Source organism: Pleurodeles waltl, chromosome 5 (assembly GCF_031143425.1).
Source record: "Pleurodeles waltl isolate 20211129_DDA chromosome 5, aPleWal1.hap1.20221129, whole genome shotgun sequence".
Lineage (NCBI taxonomy): Eukaryota > Metazoa > Chordata > Amphibia > Caudata > Salamandridae > Pleurodeles > Pleurodeles waltl.
This window is the reverse complement of record NC_090444.1, coordinates 1,592,884,161-1,592,911,722: the sequence shown is the minus strand read 5'-3', so window position 1 is coordinate 1,592,911,722 and position 27,562 is coordinate 1,592,884,161. Positions and strand designations below refer to the sequence as shown.

The following is a 27,562-nucleotide window of genomic DNA, read 5'->3' as shown; positions in this document are numbered from 1 at the left end:
CTAACTTACCTGTGTGAAGTACCTTGCATGTTATGTGTTTACTTCAAATCTTGAACCTGTGGTTCTTAAAATAAACTAAGAAAATATATTTTTCTATATAAAAACCTATTGGCCTGGAGTAATTCTGAGTGTGTGTTCCTCATTTATTGCCTGTGTATTTACAACAAATGCTTAACACTACCCTCTGATAAGCCTACTGCTTGACCACACTACCACAAAATAGAGCATTAGAATTATCTAATTGTGCCACTATCTTACCTCTAAGGGGAACCCTTGGACTCTGTGCACACTATTTCTTACTTTGAAATAGTATTTACTGAGCCACCTTCCTACAGATGGTCAAGACACCATACATGGTACAAGCTTGCTGGGAAAATGCTCATATCTTTGAGCCAATTTTTTTTTATTTGTATGGCTATGGCAAGGCTTCTGCAGGAGAGATAAACGAAGAAACAGGCTAATGTTCTTTCACACACTGGCTGGTGCACATTGCCATGGCAAAGCTAGAGTTTATTTAGCGACGTCAAATATTCTGCCAAATTCCACATAAATGGGTAGAGTAAGACAGAACATCCAATGCGTAATTCATTAGCAAGGAGAACGTTAAAAGGCGCACTCCTGCCCCACCACCAACGTAAGACAAGACAGCCCCATAGTTCAGCCAGTCCTCTCCCAAATCTAGCTCCCAGACTTCCAAAACTCTCTCACATCTTGGGCCTCGAAAATGCTCTCGTAAACGTGTGTAAGTTAATTGCAAGTCAACTTATTTGACCTATTTGCTTGATCCCAGTGGCAAGTAAATTTCTTTACAAGTAACACTGTTCCTTTAGGCTGAGAGAATTTCTGCAACCCTAGAGCAAGCTATCAGTGACCTGCTTTGAACTCTTCTGTTTGTCTTCTTAAATCATAAAACTTACTATTTCTGTGTAATGTTAGTGACACTAACAGATAATTTATAAGTCATTGCATGTGTCACTGCTTCCCACTAAATTGCCTCGGAAAGGATGACGTAACCAAGGAGCAGTCAATCTTCGAAATAGCTCCATAGCAAGTGCCTACCCACTGCCAGTACTAGCTTTTTTGCACATAGCACATCATGCTGGGACCACCATTCCAATGGGATAAAGTAAACATACGAGTCCCGGAGGGCGAAAGACTAGTGGTTGCGCACACTATCTTATGCAGCCAGACAATATGAGGCAATTTAACAGCACTACGCTCACATGCTAGTATCACCTCTAAAAGAGTACAGTTGAAGGAGACCCAATCAAATGTCAGCATTACCCCTGAAGGCTTACAGTACTGAGCAATAGTCCTCCTTATACCAAGAGCACAAACCAAAAGCCATTAGAGCTGAGTGTCGGTCACCAAGCCAGAAAGGCTAGTATGGCTGGTTAAGACCACTGAGTGAAAAAATAGTAGTGATGCCTATAGTCACACATCACCTCATGAACACCTCGGAAGGACTGGCTGGGCTGCAGCAGAATCATGCTTGTGCCAGTCTTGAATCTGAAAGGGCAATAGAGTGGAGGAAGGCAGTCCACAGCACTCTTGTCCATTTGGCAGTTTGCACCAGCACTTTTGCAGTAATTATTTTTTTTGAAAATTAAGAACGTAATGATATCGACTAACTTAAAAATCCTTCAAATAAACAATGAAGATTTCACTCCTCATTTAAGATAACAAGATCAAATGGAAACCTTGTGTGTCGAATAACTATTAAGGAACTCAATCTGTGGAAACTTCTTGATCTTCTTGTCCTATACCACCATTCAACTTAACACATCACAAACTAGCATTCTATTCATTAGGCAGAATGATCTCTCTCTCTCGCCTATACGCATGCCAGATGGAAACACCCAATTCAGGGAAAACAACAGAGGCCCTAGACGCACAGGAGTTCTAAGCTAGGTAGTGGCCATCGAAAATGCAAAGCACATATCAGATCAACTTGTTATGGTACATAAATGATGAATCTGACACCAGTGCCCCACCTTCGAATTTACATTCCACATCATCAAATAGAACGATCTGCATCTCATTTAACCATAAGGAGGTGATTCACCCACGAAGATTAGGACAGGTAAATTCAGGTCCCTAGTCGTAACAAGCACAGTTTAAAGGTAGAATTCACAACTAATAGTTGTGTTCGAAGGATACGGTAATTATCTGGGCTGGGCTCTCTAAAGCCAGCTTTACTCTACTGTCCACAAAAGGGAGTTTTGCTCCCGACTGTAGCAGTGCGTTAACAATGGTTGTGAGGTTGGTTAAAAAAAGAAGAATCTATGGAAAGTAAAATGACAATGAACTTATGTACAATCTCATGCTCTCCATGTGCTATAAATACAAGTGTGATCTTTAACCAGAGCAGCCTGAAAACCTATGTGAAGCAGGCCCATCAAGAATTTGCAAAAATACCCAATTATAGACATATAAGATCATTAAGAAGTTCACTGTGAGAAAAAGAACAGTTTCAGCATAAGAAATGGTGGTCTTGTTTGCAGGTTTGCATTGTGCTGGGAGCTTGCAGCAAATTTCTAAAAATTGTAATGTACCTAGTACCAGCGTGTTGTACTACAACAATGTATGTATGGTGGAATTTATGTAGAATGCTACATCTTGACATTCTACAGCTGTGTCTCCTGTGAGGACCATTCCATTGGTGTCAGCTGGAAGGTCTCTTGTGAGAGCACGACAGCGGTGGCTTTATCCTTCTGCAGCTTTACTAATAAATAGCTGTAACGTCTACCTATAGCTCCCGAGTATTGATTATCGCACACTGCAGGCACCATCTTGATAGAGGCACCTCCTGTATTCCGGTGGACCGGAGCTTGGCTATTAAGGTTCTTGTAGGTCACTTGTTTGAATGTGCTCATAACAATAAAGGGAACTTTAAGGAATGGATTTAATGGGCTGCATAAAACGTGATAGACAACAACATAGTCCCTCCGAGATCAAAAGAAAAAACAGCCCCTACCCAAATGCACACAATATATCTGGTCGAACCCACAATCACAGGCAACAAAAAATAAAGGTCCATAGCCTGGGCAAATGCTGTGCTGTACAGAAACAGACACCATAACAAAGTTTGCCCTCATTATGAGAGGCCTGGTGGGGGAGGAGTTATTTATCAGACCTAACAAAACGAGATTTCCCGGGGATCAATATTTATCAGGGCCGATAAACAACTGTGATCACAAGATGTCCCCATCCCAGTGCGGAGTGACATGCAGGTTCTGGTGCTTGTTGCACCAAGATCTGCTTGTACTGGTATTTACTGTACTTTTCCCAGTAAAGGTCAGCTAGGGAAAACTGCAGGAATCGTGTCATTACTGCTAAACTCGCGAATCCGATCGCTGTGCAAAGACGTGTTTGTGCGCAGTCGAGAAAAAGATTCTGATGAGGCCATACTCCCTTTTCTTTACATCCCTACTTTTCTCTATTATTTCATTCTCAACATCATTCATCTGCTGTTTCGGGCAAAAATGTGAATGGTCATCACGAAGTAGGACTGTTGCCCTTGTGTCAAATCCTACTCATATAACGTTTCTAGCTTATAGCTGACCTCCAGTGAAGCCACGTCACAGGTGACCTCAGGCAACTGCACAAAATGGTGGAGCGGCTGTGCTTAGACTGTTATTAAGAGGCTTAGGTCAAAGTCACACCATAACAGCACAATGAACAAGTAGTATCACCAGATCTGCCTTACATTAAAAAGTGCTCTGCGTGCCATTCCTGTGACTTTTCTTGTGGCAAAGAATGCCACAGAGGTAACGCTGCTTACTACTTCACACTTCTATGGTTCTACCAAAACTCATTCCTTGTGCTTTGAACGGTCTATATGAGTAGTTGTATGCTTACGGGGTTACTGATTTTTTTCAGCGTGTTTACAAGCTGCACTGCGTGTGGTTGGACGCTCTGCTGTTCAGTCTTGATGAACAAGAACATGCACACAAATGCTCCTTTCCTGGTGTACACCGCTGCACACACAGCTGCTGCCTTCGCGCCCTCGTTTAAAGCCATTCTCTTAGTTCAATATATGCTCAAATAAAGCGCTTTCGGGAAGAACACTTGCTGCTGCTTGCACGTGCAGCCACCTGTAGAAAACACACCTCCTCGTTACCAGCTGGAATGCTCTATCCACAAACAGGGGCCCGTAGTAGCGTCAGTGTTATTCTTCATGAAGCCCTGGCACCGTGCCATTATTTCCTCATTCATCACAGGCAATAAAGACATTTAAATCAGTCTTAGCTCAAAACATAAAAACAGTTCAGCCATCGTTTAAATGACAGCTTAGTTCACCTCGACGTGCTGCTAACTCGGCAAGGGCGACAGAAACAGGATTCTGGAATATGTTTATAGCCCAGCAGAATGGTCAAACACTGATCATTGAGAGAGATATGGTAGAAATGCAACAAATGCAAATACAACACACGCAAACACTTCCAGCAGCAGAACTCCAACACCGATTCCAGCACTAACAGGTTGGAGGAAATGAAAGTGAAGGGTGAAGCAAATTACTGGTCATGGTAAGCTGGGGCAAAGATGTGCTCTGGAACCTGCATCATGACCCCTAGCGCCATTTGAGTGTGCCTAACAAACAAAATACAAAACATATGGGAACACAACTATTAAAACATAAATTAAAAATAAATGGAGTAGTTGCCTTAAAATCCCAAATAGAAGTCACTTACGTTTCCTTTTGTATTTATGGAATTTGGTTTTGAGTGAAGAGAACAGTGTTTTTTCACTTTTCCAAGAATACCTGTTGGGGTAAAACAATACAATCAACAAACAGAAAAGCCAGTCTCCAAACAAATCAAATAGAAGCCTATATTATTGTGAGCATTAATCCACTAAAATCTGCACCTAGAAGACTTGCACTATCGTGCTTGGACTGCACCGCCATAAGCAACTGTCATTTCTGAAGATTCATCAACATAAGAACAGTATCTTAAATACAGCTTTGCTTAAGGTAAGATGCAACAGCAAGCTTCGTCTGACATTTAAACCTTAGCACATCTTTATAATTTGATCTTTACGGACAATGCAATTGTGCGCTGATCTACTGATCCAATGCAATTTTTTTTAGCCAAGTATTATTTAACTGGTTTGTAGTTTAATACCCTTCCTTTAGGGAACTGCTAATTTTCCTACTATTGTACAGTCATTGGTCATTTGCCTTTCTTGAATGGAAAGTAGACCCTGCTCTAAAATATTTTGCATGGTTTACTGTACACCACACAACAAAGTACATAGATAGCTAATGCCAAACATACGTTTTCTTTTCTATTTTAGAGCCTGGTTAACCTGGTCAAATATATTCATAGGTTTATTTACAGCAAATGTACAGATATGCAACATAGCTTCGATCACTAAGTTTAGCCAGTAGCAAGTGTGCACACTAGACAGAAAACATGGATTATAAAAAAAGTCTGTTTACTCAAAAAAATATTTTGAGTTCTTAAGACCAGCATTAGGTTGGTGAATCACATCTGATCCTATATCAGCCTGTAGCCACTTAAAGCAAAAACCTTTATGCCTTAGCCCTATAGTAGACTTAAGCTACAGAGCATAGTCCTTTAGTGTAGTACTGTGTACTTCGCCCACAGATCAGTTCTGGCTTCCCTAAAGTCTTCCAGAACCTTGAGCTGGAACGAGCTTTCCGACATTTACTTATATTGGGCCATATGTTTGGGCCATATGCTGTTATCCCTGTTTTAAGAGAGGAAGACTTTGCTGGTCATGGCAGACAATATGGTGACCAAGCCATACATCAATTAACTGCTGGCTTCCCCCATTGGTGCCTGGTCAGAACTAAACCTCCATTGCATTTATGCCACCTTCAATCCCATGGGGAATAATACTTGGGTGGACACATCGAGAAAAGCTTTTACTTCATATACAGACCTTTCTGTGGAATCAGGCTATTTTATGTTGTCTAGTGACACAGATATTTACGTTAACAATTACGTAATTCCTGGGAAAATGTACATTACCCTCAAGGGGGACTATTTTAGGGTAGCTCAATCAATCTTGACTCCCAAGAACGTACACGTTTTGTTACACCAATGGCACCGTTCACATTTTTAAGAATGCCATTTGGGTTCATTTCAGCTGCCTCCATTATTCAGAGGGTGATGCAATCTGTTTGGAGGAAATTACATGATGAATGTTTTTTTCAAGATGATTTTCAGATTTTTGGTTCAAACTGGGATGAAAATGACATTTTTGGTAGTGTATTGGAATAATTCAAGAAGGCAAGTCTTAGTCTAAATATAGATAAGTGTTTATTTGGCAGGGAAGATTATATCCGTCTTGGGGCATTTAGGGCCAGATGTACTAAACTGCAATTTTCCATTTCCTAAATATGCAAAATGCTATGCATAGAGATATCGATTTCCCAATAGCGATTCCTACTTTGTACTTTGTCGGAATCGCTATTAGGAAATTGCAAATAAGGAATCCCATTGCATTTGTGTCAATGGGCCAGTTTTGCAATTCCCCTAAAAGCGATTCCCTATTAGACCTTTGTACATTAGAAAAGGCCATTTTGCATTTCTTAACGCCCCGAAATACTGATCTGGACCGTTAAGAAATGCAAAACGGCTTTGTTCATCTGGCCCATAGTGTCTAATAAAGGAGTAAAATTATCTGTAATCTATGTGCTCCATGTAAAAAGGATCAATTACTTTAATTTACTTTATTTCTAGGGATGAGTACATTTTATGGACGGTTTTTATCCAGCCTGTCTGGGGAAACCAAGGAAATGAGAAGACTTTGTATGAAAGGACAGGAAATTAATTGGACTCACAAATGTAGGACTGAGTTTGACAATGTCAAGTATAAATCAAGGTGCACTTCAGATCTGAGGGTTTGTATTCATAGGATGGAGGGTGATTAAAGATGCCAGTAGTAAAGGCTGTGCAGCTGTTCTTCTACAAGCTGTTCAGCAGAAAGAAAAGACACACTGCTTGTGCTTCTAGAGCTCTGGAAGGGATTGAAATAATTAGGCGATTGAAAAGGAAGCTGGAAGTTGGGCTTACAAAACAATCTGAGTTTTTTTTTGGGGGGGGGGGGGTTCTGAATTCACTGGGTGGACGAATCACAAACTTTTGCGGGAATTAATTAAAAAGAAGATTTAGACATAGGGGTTGTAGAATTGCAAGAATATAACAGAATGCCTTCCATGAGTAGATAACAGTGCAACTGATTGTCTCGCAAGGCTTGTGATGGATGAAGCACAAATCAATCAATCAATCAAATAATTTCTTAAGCACACTACTCATCCGTTAGGGTCTCAAGGTGCTGGGAGTGGGGGGGGGTTGCTGGTTACTGCTCAAAAAACCATGTGCTTTCTGAAGGTTAGGAGGTCCTGGGTCTTGCATAGGTTGGTGGGGAGGGAGTTCCAGGTCTTGGCGGCGAGGTGGGAGAAGGATCTGCTGCCGGAGGTGGTGCGTTGGATGCAGCGGACTGTAGCGAGGGCGATGTCGGCAGAGCGGAGCTGTCGAGTTGGTATGTGGAAGTTTACTCGTTCGTTGAGGTAGGCCGGTCCAGAGTCGTGGAGGGCTTTGTGAACGTGGATGAGGACTCTGAAAATGATCCTTTTGTTGATGGGCAGCCAGTGTAGGGATCTGAGGTGGGTGGATATATGTTCTTGACGAGGGAGGTTGAGGATGAGACGTGCGGCTGCGTTTTGAATTCGCTAGAGTTTTCTTTGAAGCTTGGTTGTGGTCCCTGCATAGAGGGTGTTGCCGTAGTCCAGACTGCTGCTGATGAGGGTGTGGGTGACTGTTCTTCTTGTTTCTAATGGAATCCATTTGAAAGTCTTGCATGCGAAGGGTGTTGAAACAGGAGGATGATATGGCGTTGATTTGCTGGGTGTAGAACGATGCCAAGGTTGCGTGCGTTGGTGGTGGGTTTTGGGGGTGGTCCAAGGGTGGTGGGCCACCAGGAGTCGTTCCATGCCGTCTTGTTGGGGCCGAAGATGATGATCTCTGTTTTGTTTGAGCTTAATTTGAGGTGGCTTGCTGTCATCCATTTGGCGACGCCAAGGAGTCCGGCGTGCAGGTTAATCTCAGCAGTGGCTGGCTTCCTGGTGAGGGAGATGATGAGCTGGGTGTCGTCTGCATATGAGATGATGGTGATGCCGTGGGGGCGGAGGATGTTGGCGAGAGGAGCCATGTAGATGTTAAAGAGGGTGGGGCTGAGGGAGGATCCTTGGGGGTCCCCACAGATGATCTTGGTGGCTGTAGACCGGAAAGGAGGGAGGCAAACTCTTTGGGTTCTTTCGGCAAGGAAGGAAGTGAGCCAGTCCAGGGCCTTGTGACGAATTCCGGTGTCGAAAAGGCGTGCGCGGAGGGGTTGGTGGCATACAGTGCCAAAAACTGCAAAGAGGTCTAGGAAGATGAGGGCGACGGTCTCGCCCTTGTCCACTCTGGTCCTCATGTTGTCTGTGCAGGCAATGAGGGCGGTCTCAGTGCTGTGGTTCTTGAGGAATCCAGACTGGTCGTCGTCGAGTATGTTGTTTTTTTCTAAGAAGCGAGACAGTTGAGCGTTTACTATCTTCTCAGCGACCTTTGCAGGGAAGGGGAGAAGAGAAATTGGACAGTAGTTTGTGAGGTCTTCCGGATCTGCTTTGGGTTTTTTGAGAAGAGCATTGACTTTGGCGTGCTTCCAAACATCTGGGAAGGTTGCGTGTCGAAGGAACTGTTGATGATGGCACGGAGCTGGGGAGTGATGATTTGGCTGGCCTTGCTGAAAATGTGGTGGGGGCAAGGGCCTGCTGGGGAGCCTGAGCGGATGGAGTTCATGGTTTTGCCGATTTCGTCATTGGTGGGGGTCCAGGTGTGAAGTTGGTTGGAGCGGTGCGGTGAGGGTGCTGTGGTGTTGGTTGTGTCGGTGGTGGTGATGGTGGGTGCTGCTGCTGTGAAGCTGCTGTTGTGTATGTCTGCGATTTTGCAGTGAAAGTAGTTGGAGAGGGAGTTGCAGAGATTTTGGGAGTGTGGAGGGTCGATGGTGCTGGATTTGGGTTTGGTGAGTTCTTTGACGATGGTAAAGAGTTCCTTGCTGTTGTGTATGTTGTTGTCTATGCGTTCTTTGTAGAAGGCCCGTTTGGTGGTCCGAATGAGTTGGTGCTGTTTGCGCATGGTTGTTTTGAGGGCAGAGAAGTTGCTCATTGATGGTTCTTGGCGCCAGGCTTTCTCAATTTTTTGGCATTCTCGTTTGGAGGCCTGGAGTTCTGTGGTGAACCAGGGGGCGGTCTTGATGGTGCGGGTGTTGTTGTTTGTTTTCAAAGGGGCGGGGGAGTCTGCGCAGGTTGCTAACCATTGTGTGAGGTTCACGGCCGAGGTGTTGGGGTCGTTGGTGATGGGAGGTGGAGCTTGTGTGAGGTTGGCGATCAGGTGTTCTTTGGAGATCTTGTTCCACTTGCAGTAGGGTGTAGTGTGTTTTGGTGGTGGGTGGGGGGTTTAATGAAGGAGAAGTGGACGCAGTGGTGGTCAGTCCAGTGGAGTTCAGTGGTGTGAGTGAAGATGATGTGGTTGCTGGAGGTGAAGATGGCGTCTAGCGTGTGTCCCGCTGAGTGAGTGGGTGAGGTGACCAGTTGCTTGAGGCCGAAGTTTGTGACGTTGTCCAGCAGGGCTGTGGAGTTGCAGTCGTATATAAAGAAAACGCTATTAAGGTAGATGGAAAAAATGCTGGTGATGTGGAGGATGATGTGTGGTCTGGTAAAAGTGTGTGTGTGTGGTTACATGTTAGGTTATCTAATAGAAGGGGTGGGAAAATGACCTGGATTTGGGTGAAACACTGGCTATGTGCTGTAAATATATGAGAGCGGACTGGCTGGAGAAGAGGTTTTTAGTGCCCCAGTTTAACCGTATTGGGAGATTAAGAATTAATTATCTTTATGTGATGGGCTGCTGTTCAGGGACGACAGATTAGTAATCCCTATCAAACAGTGTAATTTGAGTATTTGATATTGCTAGGAAGGCCTTTTGTGACTGGTCAACACAATGGCCAGTATTTGCTCTGGTTTTTGGTGTCCTGGTCTTGATTTATAAATTGAAGGAAGCTCAGGGAATGTTATAAGTGTGGGGAAGGGGATAAACTTCATAAAGTAAGCACTGCTCCGATGTTATATAGAGATCTACTGGATGGTCCATAGCAAGAGACTGACAAGGGTTTGGTGAGTCCCTTAAAGGATGAAAGCTCAACTCTCTATTTATTTGCAATGACAGATCTATTTCAATTTGGTCGGAGACTGGATGTGTAGCTGACATCTATTATGAGGCTTTTATATGCTCTCTTGAGAATTTTTTCAGGACAGAATATCTCAAAAGTATTTTGGCACATTCAATTTTGCTCTCATGAGGTAAAAAAAATCATGAATGCTTATGGTTTTATGCATAAGAAATTGTAGTGAATCCTAATTTGTTTTAATGGGATAACAGGAGTAAGCTTAGCCTCTGGCTTGCAGACTCGTGCCCCCGTCACATAGTGACTTTTAACCTACTTAGCTTGCTCTGTCTTAGCCATTTAATTATTTAATTCATCTAAGATGGTTGCCTTGTTTATAGTTAGGCCACTTGTTATGAGTTACATTATCAGTGCCACTGCACTAAGGTGTCAAGATCAAGCAATAAAGACAAACAAACAGTAGGTGTTCACACTTAGGGATTTTCCCTCTCTATACTTTCGAGGAATTGTTTATAATAATTGCCGTCCCAAGCATGTCGGTTATCTATTGTTTGGGAACACACCTACGTCAGGGGTCCTGGTAGATCTGTATAAATACATCGCACTTTAGACAGATAAGCAGAGGGATTTCGACCAGAGGGCATTGCCACCATCGCTGATATCGATGCTGCACGTCGTCTTGATGCTGACCCAGTCTTCGTGTCCCTGCGGAGTCTGAGATAGAGACCTCATTCCAAGGTAACGAAGGTTGGGGGCTCCTCTCATGGACATGGCATTGGCAGATTAGGTTTAGCAAACCCAGCTCTCCTTTAGGTAGGAGGTTAGGCCTATCACATTAGGGTGTTAGGGCATATTACATCTCGTATCTCTTTTACATGCATTGCAAGATGGTGGGGGTCTTTGTAATAATGCCTCTCGTCTTCACAATTCTGTTCCTTGCATTATTCATTATCCTAATCATTGCAGCTCATGGAACTTATCGCAAATTTCAGTTCTGTTAAATAAAAACTATTGAAACTTTACTGCATCTTTGTCATTGCCTGTGTTTGTATGAGACATGATATATCTGTGAGAAAGGGGTAATCTCCGTATAACCACAACACTCCCTGACAAGTCTTATTTTTGAGTCCATGTGTAAAAGCTGCCACAAATCACCTTTTTACTATTGTGATTCTGGTGAGGTGCTGCTAGTGAGCTGGTAAGGTTGGGATAACAGTTGCGATTTGTTGTAGGATAGGCATAGTCGCCTACAAACTAAAGTACTGTCATCCTTTGAGCAGCAGCCTTGCCTAAAGCAAAAGTCCAAACTACGACATGGCGCCACCAACGATGGTGTTTAGGCACAAATTTACGGATACCCCGACTATCACTGTCTCACAGACAACAGGTACCCTAAGTACCATTATACAGAGACGTCTGTGGTCTTTGGGAAATTCCTCCTCAGCTGAAAAGGTGTCACCTGATTAAGCTGTAGGTTGTTCGAGCTCGAACTCATAAAAGGACTTATACTCCCCATTTTGGTGTTCCGTTTTCTCAAAAAAAAAAAAAAAGAAATAAAAAATGTCTGCTGCCATTGACATTCCTGAAAATGCCAGATAAGCTCTAACGCAACATTTATTAACGCATTGCCTTACAGATGAGGACAGGGATGTTACTCTTATAATAGAGGCTAATGAAGCATACCAAACAGAAACATTTTATTGTTGGGTCACCTTTCCGGAGGTGGACCAGAGAACACATACATTCCACACATATGAAATTGCAAACGTACCTCAACGGTACTGAGCATACCAGTATCATGAAATATCGCTCACATACCAAGAGCACCAGAACTGGTTTGAAGGCGCCCTACCACATGTACTGCAAAGAGTGAGGCTAGGTCCCTTAAGTAATGACGGACCACCGTGGCCTATGTTTTCCACATACACACATCACCCAGACAACAGAATATGTCGATAGCAGATCTGCGAGATTTATATAATGAATTAGTGACATTATATTGACGATTAGTTCAGTTCGTAATACGAACACTGAGCACCACACCAGCGTGTCCAGCACTGACAGTACCTGGTGGTTACCAATTGGCTACTGGGATTAATCCACAAACAGTGCATACTATCATGGGTAAGGTACCCGCAGAACAGGAAAAAATACCGTTCTGGATTGCCCAGAAAACTAATCAGCTGGGAGCTGTGTTTCCCCGTACGGGACCACTGGAAAAACAGACTGCTCACTATGTGCTTGCCCTTTGGGATGGTTCCCTCGGTGGATGGCTGCGCCACATGGGGTACAGTCTTCGCTGCCATATATACTACCACACATGGTACCCCGACACTTGCCAATTTACCGGAAGTGTTAAAACAAATACAGAATGAACACGGGGCTGCAGCAGCCTTGGATTTGGGGATGAAATTAGTGCGTAACTTTGATGCAATTTCCTCAATAACACTCAGTAATATTAAAGGGGAAGCAGTAGCACTGGCAATACGCCAGCGTCTCCGGGAAACTCCACACCTGGAACAAGAGAGACAGCTGCTGAAAATTATTTCCGACACCTATACTAGTATAGGCCGGGATAGTTTGGGAGCCAAGCCAAAGAAATTGGAGTTACAAGGTACCACCCATAAGCAGGGTACAAAGCAGGCACAAGAGGGCTCTAAGAGGCACTGGGAAAAACAAAAAGATTTCAAAGACAGAAGAAATAAGAGCTGATTCTCCACATCTGGAGAACTCCGAAAGGAGATACAATCTCAGAAATAGGGAGAACATTAAAAATCCAGAAAGACATACTGATTCACGTCCCTCTCGTTTCTTTCCAGATGCACCGGATAGACGTGGCGAGAGAGGGGGCCGTCCAGACCGACGTCCTGAATACGTGAAACAAAAAAAAGACTTGCCGCAGTCTACCAATAAAAAAGAAGAAAAGACTCCTCAGCAAAAACCACAGTTTAAAAAGAAAAAGGTGGCAGCACTGACAGCTAAAAATGCCAGTATACTTGAGAACACTGTTGAGGAACAAGACGTGGGCAGTGACTCTGTTAGACAGCGCAGCAGAGGTCACGATATGTCGCCAGAGTCTGAAAGATCATCTGGATGCGACAGCAACTAGCAATTTTATCGCAGTTGAAACTGCGGACGGCCGCGTTCTCCCACCGACAGGGTATTTGACTTAAAAATTCAGATAGACGTGGAGTGCACCATTAGTGTGATATTTTGTGATGAACTTACTAGTGATATCCTATTGGCTGAAAGAGACTGGCCACCTGAACACGTCTGTAAGCTCCCGCATGGGGAAGATGTAATTTTGCTTCTTTCTCCGATCTTGTTCCAGAAGCAGAAAAAGAAGCCTATGCTGCTGAATGGGCTTTAGCGCAGGCACCTGCGTTATATCGCAATCCTGTAGGTTGGGACAAGGAGTCCCCTTGTCATGTTATTCCTGTTAGGTCTACACCCCAACCGCAGCCACAATATCCTGTTAAACATGAAGAGAAAGCTCTGTTGAGGGAGATCCTCACCCAGCTTGAGTACCAGGGAGTAATTGAGCCCTGTACATCTGCAATGAATAACCCGTTATTCACCGCTGCAAAGCCGGACCATTCATACAGAATAGTCATTGATTATAGACATTTAAATAGTCATACACGTACATATGCTATACAAAATAGTGCGTAAAAAATATAAAACAACATTAGACATATCTAATGGCTTTTTCTCTTCCAGAACTTAGCACACGAAAGTCGGACCTAAGTGCATTCTCATTTGGCTCTCAGAAACGCTTTTGTCGTTTACCTCAAGGCTATAAAAACAGCCCAGGGCTATTTTCCACCCGTGTAACATCAATATTGCATGATATTGATTCCGAGGCGTTATCTTATGTGGATGACATATATCTCACAGACGACGACCTCGACATTCATCTTGCAAGGGTCGATCGGATCATTTTGGGATTTGCAGACCTCGGTTACTAATTCAACGTAAAAAAAAATTTAAGATCGCCTTTCTCAGTGTACTGTTCCTGGGGTATGAGCTATCAAACGAGGGTAAGAGCCTGGCCCTGCACTTTCTAGAGAAATGTGCTCATCTGCAACCTCCTAACATGCTTAAGGAACTGCAGTCATTACTAGGTTTCTTTAATTTTGGCAGAACATACATTCCAGAATATGCACAACGTATCAAGCCACTTTATGACTTGGTTCAGCCCAATTTTTCGAGCAGACACTGGACGGTTGAACACACATGCATCCTTAGGGAAATGCAACAGGACATGCTAGAAGCTAAACACTTACACAGACGTGACAATAAAACAAATGTGGTCATCAGAATAATTGCTGGTGCCATTGGATTTACTTATGTCACCTTCAATGAGGGTGACACAGTACCCATAGCATATAAATCACATTTATACTCTAATGCAGAACAGCGTTTTGCACCTACAGAAAAGATTCTGATGACAGTTCAGGTGGCTGTCATAAAAGAGAGGCCACTTGCCCAGGGGAAACGTATTATTGCTGTCTCCCCAGTGCCGGCCTTAGAGGCTGTCACCAAAGCAAGCGTTCCAAACGCTAAAGCATTACATCCACGCTGGATTCAATGGGCAACGTCTCTGACTGCCACTGATGTCGATTACATTTTTTATCCAAAACTTCAGACACAAGAGTTTCTCCAGTACGAACAAGAGTACCCCGCTCCTCTAAATATCTTGCCACTAGACAGATACCATACTGTCATATACACTGATGGTTCAGCACAACCGGCTGTAGGTGCTAAACATCAATACTCCGCAGCTTGCGCAGCCGTGAGCGGAGTGATGGAAGATGGACTCTTCCACCCTCACAATACCTACACGCAGACCTTAGGGGACTGCACAGCCCCGTTGGCTGAACTTAAAGCTTGTATACTAGCGCTCGAACATACTGAGCCAGGAAGCCTGACTTTAATAGTCTGTGACTCATACTACTGAGTTCAGTCATACAATGATTATCTCAATCATTGGAAGCTGAATGGGTTCAGAGATTCTAAAGGGAACATCATTAAACACAAAATATTGTGGGGGAGCGTGGCGGATCTTAAGGATAAGCTACTGTGTGTCCATGTAGTACATACATTGGGCCACCAACGTGTAGGAGTACACGTTACCGGCAATACATTGGCTGATGAAGCGGCCAAAGCAGCAGTAGCTACGGTTTCTGTGGCTGCAGTGACTCGTTCTCAGACGCGATTGGATAATGAAATACTGACTGCCGTGAAAGCTTCGGCTGCAGGCAACCCCTTCCAAAGGGATACCCTACAAACTATACTTACCATATCAGGGCACAGAATGTTGCCTACGCCATAATTCCTGGGGTTGGAGATCGAGTGATTCCCAATGAAAACCAGAGATTAGATCTAGTAAAAGCAGCGCATGAGGGTGTCGCTTCTGCACATGCTGGTATATTGACCACGATAACACTCTTACAGAAATGCTTTTGGTGGCCTGGTCTATGCAGATGAACAAAGAAGTATGTCCTTTGCTGTGACATTTGCCAGCAGATAAAGGGCTCTAATATCAAACGCCCACCGCAGACATCCCTCTTAGCGTCCAACAGGCCACTACATTGTGTGTACCTGGACCACTGTGGTCCCTTACAGCCTGATGGTGCATACAAATACACTCTAGTCGCTGTAGATTCTTGTTCTAGATTCCTGTGGGTATGGCCAGAGCGGTCGGCTGACGCCCAGACTGTTATAAAATACTTGATGATCTTTATCGGTACATATGCGGTTGCAGCATTCCATTCAGACCAGGGCCCTGCATTTGCCTCTAAGGCATTCAGGGACACCATGGAGACGATGGGTGTTGAACTCCATTACTCCTCACCATACCATCCAGAGGGATATTCGGTCGTTGAGAGGTGGAATCGTGATCTAAAGCAGTCCTTAACAGCTCAAGTATTAGGTTCAGGCCGCAGTTGGTTACATCACCTATATGAGGTCCAGAGAGCACTGAATAATCTGCCAAGACGGTCCTTGGGGGGGCACACTCCTTATGAGGTTCTCTTTGGGATACCTATGTATGTTCCAGATCTTGATGCCTCTGGTATGGTGGCATCAGAAACACCATTTGACACAACAGTGAGACGACGTGTCTGGAACGTCTCACTGTCTTACAGGAGCTTCAGCAATTTCGTGATGATAAATCATCTACCAGTGCTGCCACCTTAAGAATAAGGGATTTAGCAAAAACTTTGACTGGCTGGATTCCTAAAGTTGGGGATCTGGTTCGTGAGAAGATCGCAGTGAAGAAGGAATTCGGTCCATCATACAGAGCACCTGTACCGGTCTTGGGAATTCAAGGTACCAGGGCTGTCTCCTTACCACCACTGTCTGGTTTTCGAACGAACAGATTCATTTCCATTGATGACATCAAACTATACCATGTGGCTGATCCTTCACAGTAGACCAAGAGGCCCCTTGGGTGGTTCCCGATCCCCTCTCACTACCCAAGAGGACATACATCTACATAGTAGGAAGAACAACACTACTACGGACTATGCAACAATGTCCAATGCTGTTCCAGACACCTCCTCGACCATGGGGAGGGCGGAAAATGAACTTTTGCTAGTTCCAGTCACCACTTCGATGACCACTCCTGTCCAAGATTTGGCTGTTTTTTTACACAAACACCTCACAGACTACTGACACGGTCTACCAAGAGCCTCCACGCGAAGTGGACCAAAGTACAAGTTATGCACCGGCTCTCGTGTTTGCAGAGACATTGACATTGATGACTTTTCTTCAGACTCATCCACTACTGTGATTGACAATGTTTCAACAAGAAGTAAGCTGTATCAATGGATTAAAAATAACTATTTGATATACCCGTGGAACTATTTATGGTTCTGCCTGACATTGTCAGCATTATTTTTATGGATTGGTTTTGTGACTGTTTTCTTTTTGCTCATAAATGGTCACTATATTCCTGATCGCTCCTCTGTTGAGCCTGCTGATGAAGTTTTAACTCCATATCATTCCTCACATTAGGTCCGAAGAGACTTGTCCCCTGTAAATGTTACAGCAATACCGATTTCTGATGGGATTGTGTGGGACAAAGTTCCCTTTGATATATACGGGCCTACAGAGATTATTCAAATACCATACGTGTTCAACATTTCTATGACAGATGTAATTACACCTGATGTTGTCTCTGATGATTGGGATGTCCAAACAGTTGATTCCATGCTAACTGAAATGAAGGACTAATCCACATTTGAAAGTGATGATGTATATGAACATACAATGAATTATGGGGAAATGTTCTGCTATAACAATTAGGGACATTACTACCTACACCGTACCACTAGATACAGGCCAGTATTAAACTACACACTGTGGGAACACTGTTCTACACCACAGGTGGGGAGCCCAACATACTATACTGATAAATTTACATATTTTTCTGGTCATGACACAAAAAAGCAGAGTCGTATTATTTTAAAATACCTCCAGCACAAATTAGAACATTTTTGCAAACTGACACAAAAATGATTTATTCAGATCCCTTTGTTTCCCGGCTCGCAGTTGAAGGTTACGAATACTGGAAGAGCACTATTGACTTGAAGTGTATGGGGAACACAAGATTGGAAGATACAGGGTAGGGAGGCTTTATTTCGAGCATGCTTGACCCCTGTGCAAATGGTTTTCTTAAATGATACTGCAGACATCCTGTCTAGGGTTAGCAAAAATTAAAGACATGAACACGCCCAGTATCCCCACTCCAGCGAGGTTTAAAGATTGGCAATACTTCCTTAATGTCACAGAGGAAAGGCTAGATGCAATGGTTAAGGCTGGTACCTATAATTCTTCACTTTCCAGTCCAGGCGGTGGTTAATATGGCCCACTGACACTAATGAGTGTCAAGCGCGTTTCTTGAACTCTTCAGGTTTTTTTTCAATTAACAGGCCAGACCCTCGCTTTATATCGGGTCAACATACAGGTATAATTACGACATACAGTGTGGGTAAACTGTGCCAACAATGGGTGCAGACCAACACGTTAGCCGCAGTTAAGAAACACCCGAACACTCTTTCTGAAGATGTAGACTTGCAGGATTTTCAGCTGGGTCCTAGAAAACAGCGCTCGAAAAGGTTCCTTTATGCTATGTACAATGAAATTTGGAAAATTTCACAGATTGAGGCTGCTGTGCGTTTAAGGTAATTGGATAAGGAAAATTTAGAGAAGGCTTTAGCGGTTGTCGACAACGGCATGAATACTCTGTCCAACAGAATTTATTCACTATCAAATATAGTGTCATCTGCTATCGATATCACTCAGACAGACTTGTCCCGGTTATATCACGGACAGACACAGCTACGTTCCATCATGCAGCTGGATTGGACTTTACAGACACCGAAAAATGGCCGTATTCCATGGAAGTACATTAACAGGAGTGAATTCTTCACTGCTTTTAATTTTTCCAGAGAACAACAGACAATGGCTAAAAGGGAGGCTAGTTTCACCATGCTTCACGTAGAGAAACTAGATAAGTTGCCCTTCACGGTAGCAGAGAGTCCTTCAACTATCTGGCTCTTACATGGCATAATTAATTTACCCATTTCAACCTTTCGTTTCTCAAGCTGCCTGAAACATCTTGCAGTGAGAAGGTAGGAGCAACTAGGAGATAGCTATATTAAGGAAGAGTGGGAGTTGCCCTTTGATTATAAATGTCTGAATGGCGAAACAGAGGTCTTTTCTTAGCAGAAGCAAATGTGAGACTGCTGTTGGTCATTCAATGATATGAAAGCAGGTGTCCCTTCACGGTCTTTGCAATGCGGGGGTCGCAAACATAGCCTGTTTTCTGAAGGGTGCTCCCGTCCCTTTAATTCGCCTGGTATTTCATGTACTTTACAATGGAAGTTATGTGGTACTGAACGATCAAAGTTGTTGCAGCATGCAACCAGAATTGCCTACGCAATCTCGGTCACGAAGGTTGTTACGTGCTGTGGATATGTTTTATTCCCCCCCACACGAGAGATAAAATTATCTGGCATGTGGCCCCACATAGATACTATTAATGTGAACTATGACAAGCTGAGCAGGCTAAAGGCGCCATTGTTTCAAAAACAGGTCAACTTGACATCCGCAAAGGAGACGTATGCTCTCCAGATTGCAAGATCATCAGCCGAGATACAATTCCTATTAAATACCAACTTCCCCAAGCACTTTGGAGAACTGGTATCCAGAATATTCAATGCTTCGAGCACTACTGGGATTGTCCATTTCTTTAAGGCTGTCAGGTCTGGTTTCGAGTCCATCTTCCAGACTGTCTTCGAATCATCCAGTCGGCCATCCATTCGCCCTTTTCAAGTCTGTTTGGTGGCGTTTCAATAATTTTGGCTTTAATTGGCGGACTACTACTGCTATTTCTTCTGATTCGCAGTGGTTGTTTCTTTCCAGCTACGCAGAGCAATGGAGCCGCTCCCACCAACACCACTGTGCTGTGAACGCATGGTTCGGATCTTCTGTGCACCCTTGCTGGTGGAACTGGAGCATGACTGTCCGTTGTCATTTCGGCCCCTTCTCTGGTGCGTACAACCAGTTTTCCACTGCATATGGTGCCTCTCTGAACATCTGCCTTTGGTCTGTCTTGCTGTTGCACCACCTCCTGTGGGCCACGAACTGCTGATGTCCCCTAGTCATGCCCCTTGAGACTGAGGTTGCTCCACGAGGCCACCTATGAGCCTTCTGTTTTGAGATCTACCATGGAGGACGGCACTGCAACGGATGACTTTACATCAGAAAGTACTGCTCACTACTGCTGTGTGGATCCGTTTGTCCACCCAGCACTCGATTTAACATCAGATGATGTGGACTCATTTTTTAGGTCCTTGGTTGGTGACTTTGATGACACTCTTCGAGATCATGCATACAGCAAATAAATTGATGAATTGGCTTGCCATTCCTGATTAAAATCATGCATTTAAATTAACTTGCTTTGGCACGCTGTGCTTGTCATGGTTGACAATAACATCTCTGTATGTATTTTAGCTTAACTGTTTTCATTACCTTTTTAACACATTTGTAAGATTTTTTTTTTTGCTAGTTTTTATGCGTGTAGCTTTTTAGTTCAGAGCAATTTTAGCGTTCGGGTTCCTGTACCTTCGTCATACCTGTTACGGCAATGGGGAGGGTGTAGTGAATCCTAGTTTGTTTTAATGGGATAACAGGAGTAAGCTTAGCCTCTGGCTTGCAGACTCGTGCCCCCGTCACCTCGTGACTTTTAACCTACTTAGCTTGCTCTGTCTTAGCCATTTAATAATTTAATTCATCTAAGATGGCTGCCTTGTTTATAGTTAGGCCACCTGTTACGTTTTGCATTATCAGTGCCACCGCACTAAGGCGTCAAGATCAAGCAATAAAGACAAACAAACAGTAAGTGTTCACACTTGGGATTTTCCCTCTCTATACTTTCGAGGGATTCTTTATAATAATTGCAGTCCCAACATGTCTGTTATCTATTGTTTGGGAACAAACCTACGTCAGGGGTCCTGGTAGATCTGTATAAATACATCGCACTTTAGACAAAATAATCAGAGGGATTCCGACCAGAGGGCATCGCCACCATCGCAGATATCAATGATGCACGTTGTCTTGACGCTGACCCAGTCTTCGTGTCCCTGCGGAGTCTGAGATAGAGACCTCATTCCAAGGTAACAAAGGTTGGGGGCTCCTCTCATGGACATGGCATTGGCAGATTAGGTTTAGCAAACCCAGCTCACCTTTAGGTAGGAGGTTAGGCCTATCACATTAGGGTATTAGGGCATATTACATCTCATATGTCTTTTACATGCATTGCAAGATGGTGGGGGTCTTTGTAATAATGACTCTCGTCTTCAAATTCTGTTCCTTGCATTATTCCTTATCCTAATCATTGCAGCCCATGCAACTTATCGCAAATTGCAGTTGTGTTAAATAAAAACTATTGAAACTTTACTGCATCTTTGTCATTGCCTGTGTTTATAGTAGACATGATATATCTGTGAGAAAGGGGTAATCTCCGTTTAACCCCGACACTCACTGACAAGTCTTATCTTTGAGTCCATGCGTAAAGGCTGTCACAAATCACCTTTTTACTGTTGTGTTTCTGGTGAGGTACTGCTAGTGAGCCGGTAAGGTTGGGACAACAGTTGCGATTTGTTGTAGGATAGGTATAGTCACCTACAAACTAAAGTACTGTCATCCTTTAACCAGCAGTCTTGCCTAGAGCAAGAGTCCAAACTACAACAAAATCACCCACAAACTAATGGTAGAGAGGTTTAGCAAAACTATACAAGAGGAATATCAAACTGCTAAATCAAGTTGACTGGAAAAAAGAGGTCAAAGTCTGAATGGTTGCATATAGATTAGTTCAGAATACTAGTAGTGGCCATTGTGCTTTTGAGTTGTTTAGAGGAAGGAAGACCAACAATAGATAGGTTCCTGAATGGACAAACTGAAATAAGAGTTTGGTGTGTTTTTCTGTGGGGGATGAGTGGGGAAAGCATGAACATGACTAAGTGGACGAGAGGAACAAAGTTTGACAAAAAGGCATGCTGTAATAGAAATAAATGTTGGAATAAATGAGTGGGTGAAGATTTGTGTCCCAGTGGGCTCTAAAACAATGGCCAAAGTTCTCCGAACTTCGGCAAGTCATTAAGACCTTCAAGCATGCAGTTAAGACATCAGATGGCAGAACTTGAAATATCTATAAAAAAAAATAAAAAAAAAAATGAAAAGGTCAATTTTCCAATTTGGAAATATGTTCTTCTGGACTCAGTAAATATCAGCTTCACTCTACTATTGGTGGGAACTCGGCTACCAGTAGTTTGAAGTAATTTAGTCATCTGCTTCCCAAGAGAATCTCTAGGAAACCACATTTTTCAAAAGACTTAAGGCCTCATTATGACCCTGGCGGTCTTCTGACCACCAGGGTTAATGTGGCGGTATTACCACCAACAGGCTGGTCGTACATACCGCTGGGACTGGCGGGTTGGCGGTAGCCAACCCACCACTTCTCAACTCATACCGGCACCGGGCCGGAGATGTCTATCTCCAGCCCGGCAGCTAACATAGTACCTCCCATGGCATTATGAGCTGGCCTACCACCATGGTTTTCGTGGCATTAGTAACGCCAAGAAAACCACGGCGGTAGGCCCTACCGGTGACAGGAAATTCCTTCCCTGTCACCAAGAGGCGGCTCCCCCAGCCCCCCAACACTAACCTGATTGGCCCACCCCCGCCATCTAAATTCACCCCCCACCCACCTGATCCACTCACTCACCCTCTCATCCCCTACAATCCACTCACTCACCCACTGCCCCATACATGCACAGACCCGCAGACAAGCACAGAACACACAACTGACCCCACCCCGACAGCCACATACATCACCCCCCACTACAGTCGTAGTGCCCCTCACCCCACACCCTCTACCCACATACACAAAGACACCCACCTGCACCACACATACACCCATTCACTTTCACTGGCATACACGCATTCATACACACAGTGGCATACACGCATTCATAGATGCATACTTCCAGACATACTCACACACATTCTTAAACACAATCACACTGACATGCAGACACGCACTCACTTCACCATTCTTACACGTATTCACTCACACAAACACAACACAACACACACATTTACACACACACACACTCCAACATTCATGCACACACTAAGACACACACAAACACACACACACACAACTCCCCCACCCTCCCACCCACTCCCATGCCAGACGCCCGACTTACCTTGTCCAGCGAGGAGGGCGTCCAGCAGGGAATGGGAAGGGGCGCGGCTATCACCAGCAGAACACTGCCAGGCCGTATTACTGGTCATAATAGGCTGGCATAGTCCCTCGGGCAAGGTGGTGCTGGTGTTAGCAGCGCCAGCTTACCACCGTTCACCACCATGAGCACTGCCAGATTTTCACCCTTATTGTGGCGGTACTCAGGCAGTGCTCATAATATGGTAAACAGATGGTAGCCGCCGTTGCAGTATGTTGGTGGCCCTCACCGCGGCTGTAGGCGGTATTTACCGCCAATGTAAATATATGCCCCAATGTATATATTAGAATACAGTTTATCTTCTATCTGTAATTTGTTTGCTGTTTTTACTTTGTTTGGTATTTGCCATATTTGGGGTTGATAAAATAGGAAATTATATGGTATCTGGCTACACGTTATCATATATGTCAGAATCAAAGGTTCTGCCATGTTAGGGTCACAAATCTGGGGCAGCTGCAGGAAGCTGGTGGCAGAGGTGAAATAAAAGATACCTGGATGCTGCCCAACTTCCATTTCAGTCTCAAATCATTCTCCCTCTCTCAGTGCTCCATCAGATTGCTTTGTAAAATGTTCACTGCGTCGTTCCTAGGCCTGTATGCTTCTGGGACAACTTTCTCCACCACCCTGTCCTGCCCCAGATCTTTGCTTTCCAAAGAATCAGAGGTTTACTGGTCACATGACCCATAAACCTTGTATAGACTTTCGTGTTTGTTTCTGTGAATACAGATTATTTTGCTGAAAATTCGAAGGAATGGTGCCTTTTGTTTTCCTAGTGCTTCCTTCCTGGGCTTGTAAATTGCAGTTACAACTCCCTTAGTGAGCTGAGGCCATGGAGTGAATTATGTTAGTTTCTCCACTTGCCCTCATTTGCATTTCTCAGTACATGGACAAGTGAATCTGCTTCCTGCTGTAAAAGCATGGTGAATGTTTGCTTGCCGTCCAAATATTGTTGCATATGTCCCTGAAAAGTCAACTCTTGTCACCTACCTGTTCAATTGTATCAGCTTTATTTGTAAACCCCACAAATGAGTGCTTCACAGTATGTACTCTAGATCCAAAGACTTGATCAGCACCAGGATCAACTAAATATGAAAGATGTAGTAAGGAATTGCAAGAGTCCAATTTTACCTCCAAAAGGCACAAGATACCACCAATGCTCCTTCACCCAAAGTAAAGCTTTGAATAACATTTCCCCACACCTACAGCTAAGTCTGCCATTACAACATATAGAATGAAAGGGTATACCATACCCCATCACACATGGGACTAAAGTACAAGTTACTTACCTCTGGTAACAAAATATCTGGTAGAGACATATTCTAGTTGCAGATTCCTCACCTTAGAATTTTCTTCCAGGCGTCAGACTGGATCTGGAGATTTTTCTTTGAGCAATACCCTCGCGCGTCGGCAGGTGGCGTCGGTCGACTCCGCGGGCGTCGTTGGCATCCTGGTCACCGTGATGACATCGGGAGTAGGAGGTTGCTTTTTGGCCAAAGCGTAGCACATTTTGATGCAAAGAAGCACCCATCGAGAGATGGTACGCTTTTGCACCACCTTCCCTTTTTTCACATCCACATACCCAACCAAGAGTTGATCATCCACCTGGAAATCTTTAGTACGATTGAGGTTGAACGCCAAAGCTCTTTTTGGGTCCAGACGGTGGAGTCTCTACTCCTCATGGGAAGGATGTGGGGGTGCGTAGAAAGTAGGCAGAGTGATGGACTGGCCTACATGAAAGGGTGTAACCACCTTAGGAAGGAAGGAAGCCCTAGTGCGCAACACAACTTTGTCAGGGTGCACAGAGTATGGAGGTTTTGAGGAAAGAGCCTGAAGCTCACTCACCCTGCGAGCAGAGGTGATGGTGACCAGAAAGACAGTTTTGAAGGTGAGAAGCTGCAAGGGACAGTTATGCATTGGCTCAAAGGGGGTACACATCAAGTAAGTACAAGATTAAGGTCCCACTGAGGCATGATAAATGGAGTAAGAGGAAATAAATGGGTGAGCCCTTTTAGGAATCTACTCACAATAGGAAATTAGAAGAGTGAGGGCTGATCAGGTAGCCTAAGAAAGGCTTAAATGACAGATAAATACCCTTTAAGGGTGCCCAAAGCAGAGTCCTGCTGGGCCAAAGAAAGAATGAACAGAAGAACCTCGGATAGAGGGGCGGAAAGGGAATCAACAGATTTGTTGGTACACCATGCCACAAATTTATTCTGACAGGCGTATACAGTTTTGGTTGATGGCCGCCTGGCTGCCAACATAACATTGCAGACTTCAGGGGGAAAGGAAAAAGTCGTCAACTGGCGCGGCTCAATCTCCACGCATGAAGGCAGAGGTTGGACAGGTTCGGGTGAAGAACCGTCCCCAATTGCTGTGACAGAAGATCCGCCCGAAGAGGCAGTCTGAGTGGAGGATCGATGGACATGCTCAATAGCTCTAGATACCATATTCTCCGTGCCCCGTCTGGAGCCACCAAGATGACTTGGGCCCGGTCGTTCCTGATTTTCTTGAGAACTCTAAGCAGAAGAGGGATAGGCAGGAAGGCGTAAAGGAGGCCGGAGTTCCACTCGTCTCCGAGCGAGTGCCACCTTGGAAACTCCAATGCACAAAACAGCTGACATTGCGCGTTCTCTGCGGAGGCGAACAGATCTAACCAAGGCTCTCCCCACTGCTGAAAGAGACCTTACACCACCTCGGGATGGAGACGCCATTCGTGATCAGCTGTGCATCGACGGCTGAGGTAATCTGCTCTGGCGTTGAGGGAGCCCGCCCGATGCTGAACCATCAGGGTAATGCCCGGATGTTTCAGTCATGTCCAGAGGCATAGTGCCTCCTGACAAAGGGTCCAGGACCCCACTCCGCCCTGTTTGTTGGAGTACCACATGGCAGTAGTATTGTCCGTGAACACCTGCCCTACTTTCCCTTTGGGAGAGGGAAGGAATGCTTTCAACGCAAGCCTGATCGCCCGGAGCTCCAGCAAATTCATATGCAGCCCAGACTCCGCCGGAGACCAGAGGCCTCTGATCTCCTCCTCTCCCATATGGCCACCCCAACCCAAAAGTGATTCATCAGTCACTATAGAGAGATCTGGTTGGGGAAGGGAGAGAGATCTGCCTTGGACCCAATTTGGATTCGAAAGCCACCACTGCAGGTCTTTCGCAGTTTCCTCCCAGATCTGGACCAGGTCGGAGAGATTCCCCTGATGCTGCGCTCACTGGAACTTCAGGTCCCACTGCAGAGCCCGCATATGCCATCTGTCATGTGTTACTTGCAGGATGCAGGAGGCCATGAGGCCCAGCAGCCTCAGAGTCAGTGTGAGGAAATGCCTCCTTGGCATGGTTACCCCCTAACTTTTTGCCTTTGCGGATGCCAAGTTATGATTTGAAAGTGTGCTGGGACCCTGCTAACCAGGCCCCAGCACCAGTGTTCTTTCCCTAAACTGTACCTTTGCCTCCACAACTGGCACAACCCTGGCACTCAGGTAAGTCTCTTGTAACTGGTACCCCTGGTACCAAGGGCCCTGATGCCAGGGAAGGTCTCTAAGGGCTGCAGCATGTCTTATGCCACCCTGGGGACCCCTCACTCAGCACATGCACACTGACACACAGCTTGTGTGTGCTGGTGGGGAGAAAATTACTAAGTCGACATGGCACTCCCCTCACAGTGCCATGCCAACCTTACACTGCCTGTGGCATAGGTAAGTCACCCCTCTAGCAGGCCTTACAGCCCTAAGGCAGGGTGCACTATACCACAGGTGAGGCATATGGGCATGAGCACTATGCCCCTACAGTGTTCTAAGCAAAACCTTAGACATTGTAAGTGCAGGGTAGCCATAAGAGTATATAGTCTGGGAGTTTGTCAAACACGAACTCCACAGTTTCATAATGGCTACACTGAAAACTGGGAAGTTTGTTATCAAACTTCTCAGCACAATAAATGCACACTGATGCCAGTGTGCAATTTATTGTAACATACACCAGGAGGGCATCTTAGAGATGCCCCCTGAATACCTACCCGACTTGTAGTGTAGGCTGACCAGTTTCTGCCAGCCTGCCACACACCAGACATGTTGCTGGCCATATGGGGAGAGTGCCTTTGTCACTCTGTGGCCAGGAACAAAGCCTGTACTGGGTGGAGGTGCTTCTCACCTCCCCCTGCAGGAACTGTAACACCTGGCGGTGAGCCTCAAAGGCTCACCCCTTTTGTTACAGCGCCCCAGGACATCCCAGCTAGTGGAGATGCCCGCCCCTCCGGCCACTGCCCCCACTTTTGGCAGCAAGGCTGGAGGAGATAATGAGAAAAACAAGGAGGAGTCACCCACCAGTCAGGACAGCCCCTAAGGTGTCCTGAGCTGAGGTGATCCCTGCCTTGAGAAATCCTCCATCTTGAGATTGGAGGATTCCCCCAATAGGATTAGGGATGTGCCCCCCTCCCCACAGGGAGGAGGCACAAAGAGGGTGTAGCCACCCTCAAGGACAGTAGCCATTGGCTACTGGCCTCCCAGACCTAAACACACCCCTAAATTCAGTATTTAGGGGCTCCCCAGATCC

General features: G+C 44.9%; 1 protein-coding gene across 3 annotated transcripts in view; it reads right to left on the bottom strand.

The window, feature by feature from the left end:
- TAF1B (TATA-box binding protein associated factor, RNA polymerase I subunit B) overlaps nucleotides 1-27,562 on the bottom strand; it is a 638,950-nt gene that overhangs the window by 141,827 nt on the left and 469,561 nt on the right. For all 3 annotated transcript variants that reach the window (XM_069235908.1, XM_069235910.1, XM_069235909.1), the window contains one exon: nucleotides 4,695-4,765. In XM_069235908.1, coding sequence (XP_069092009.1) covers nucleotides 4,695-4,765 — 71 coding nt within the window. The remainder of the gene's footprint in view (nucleotides 1-4,694; nucleotides 4,766-27,562) is intronic.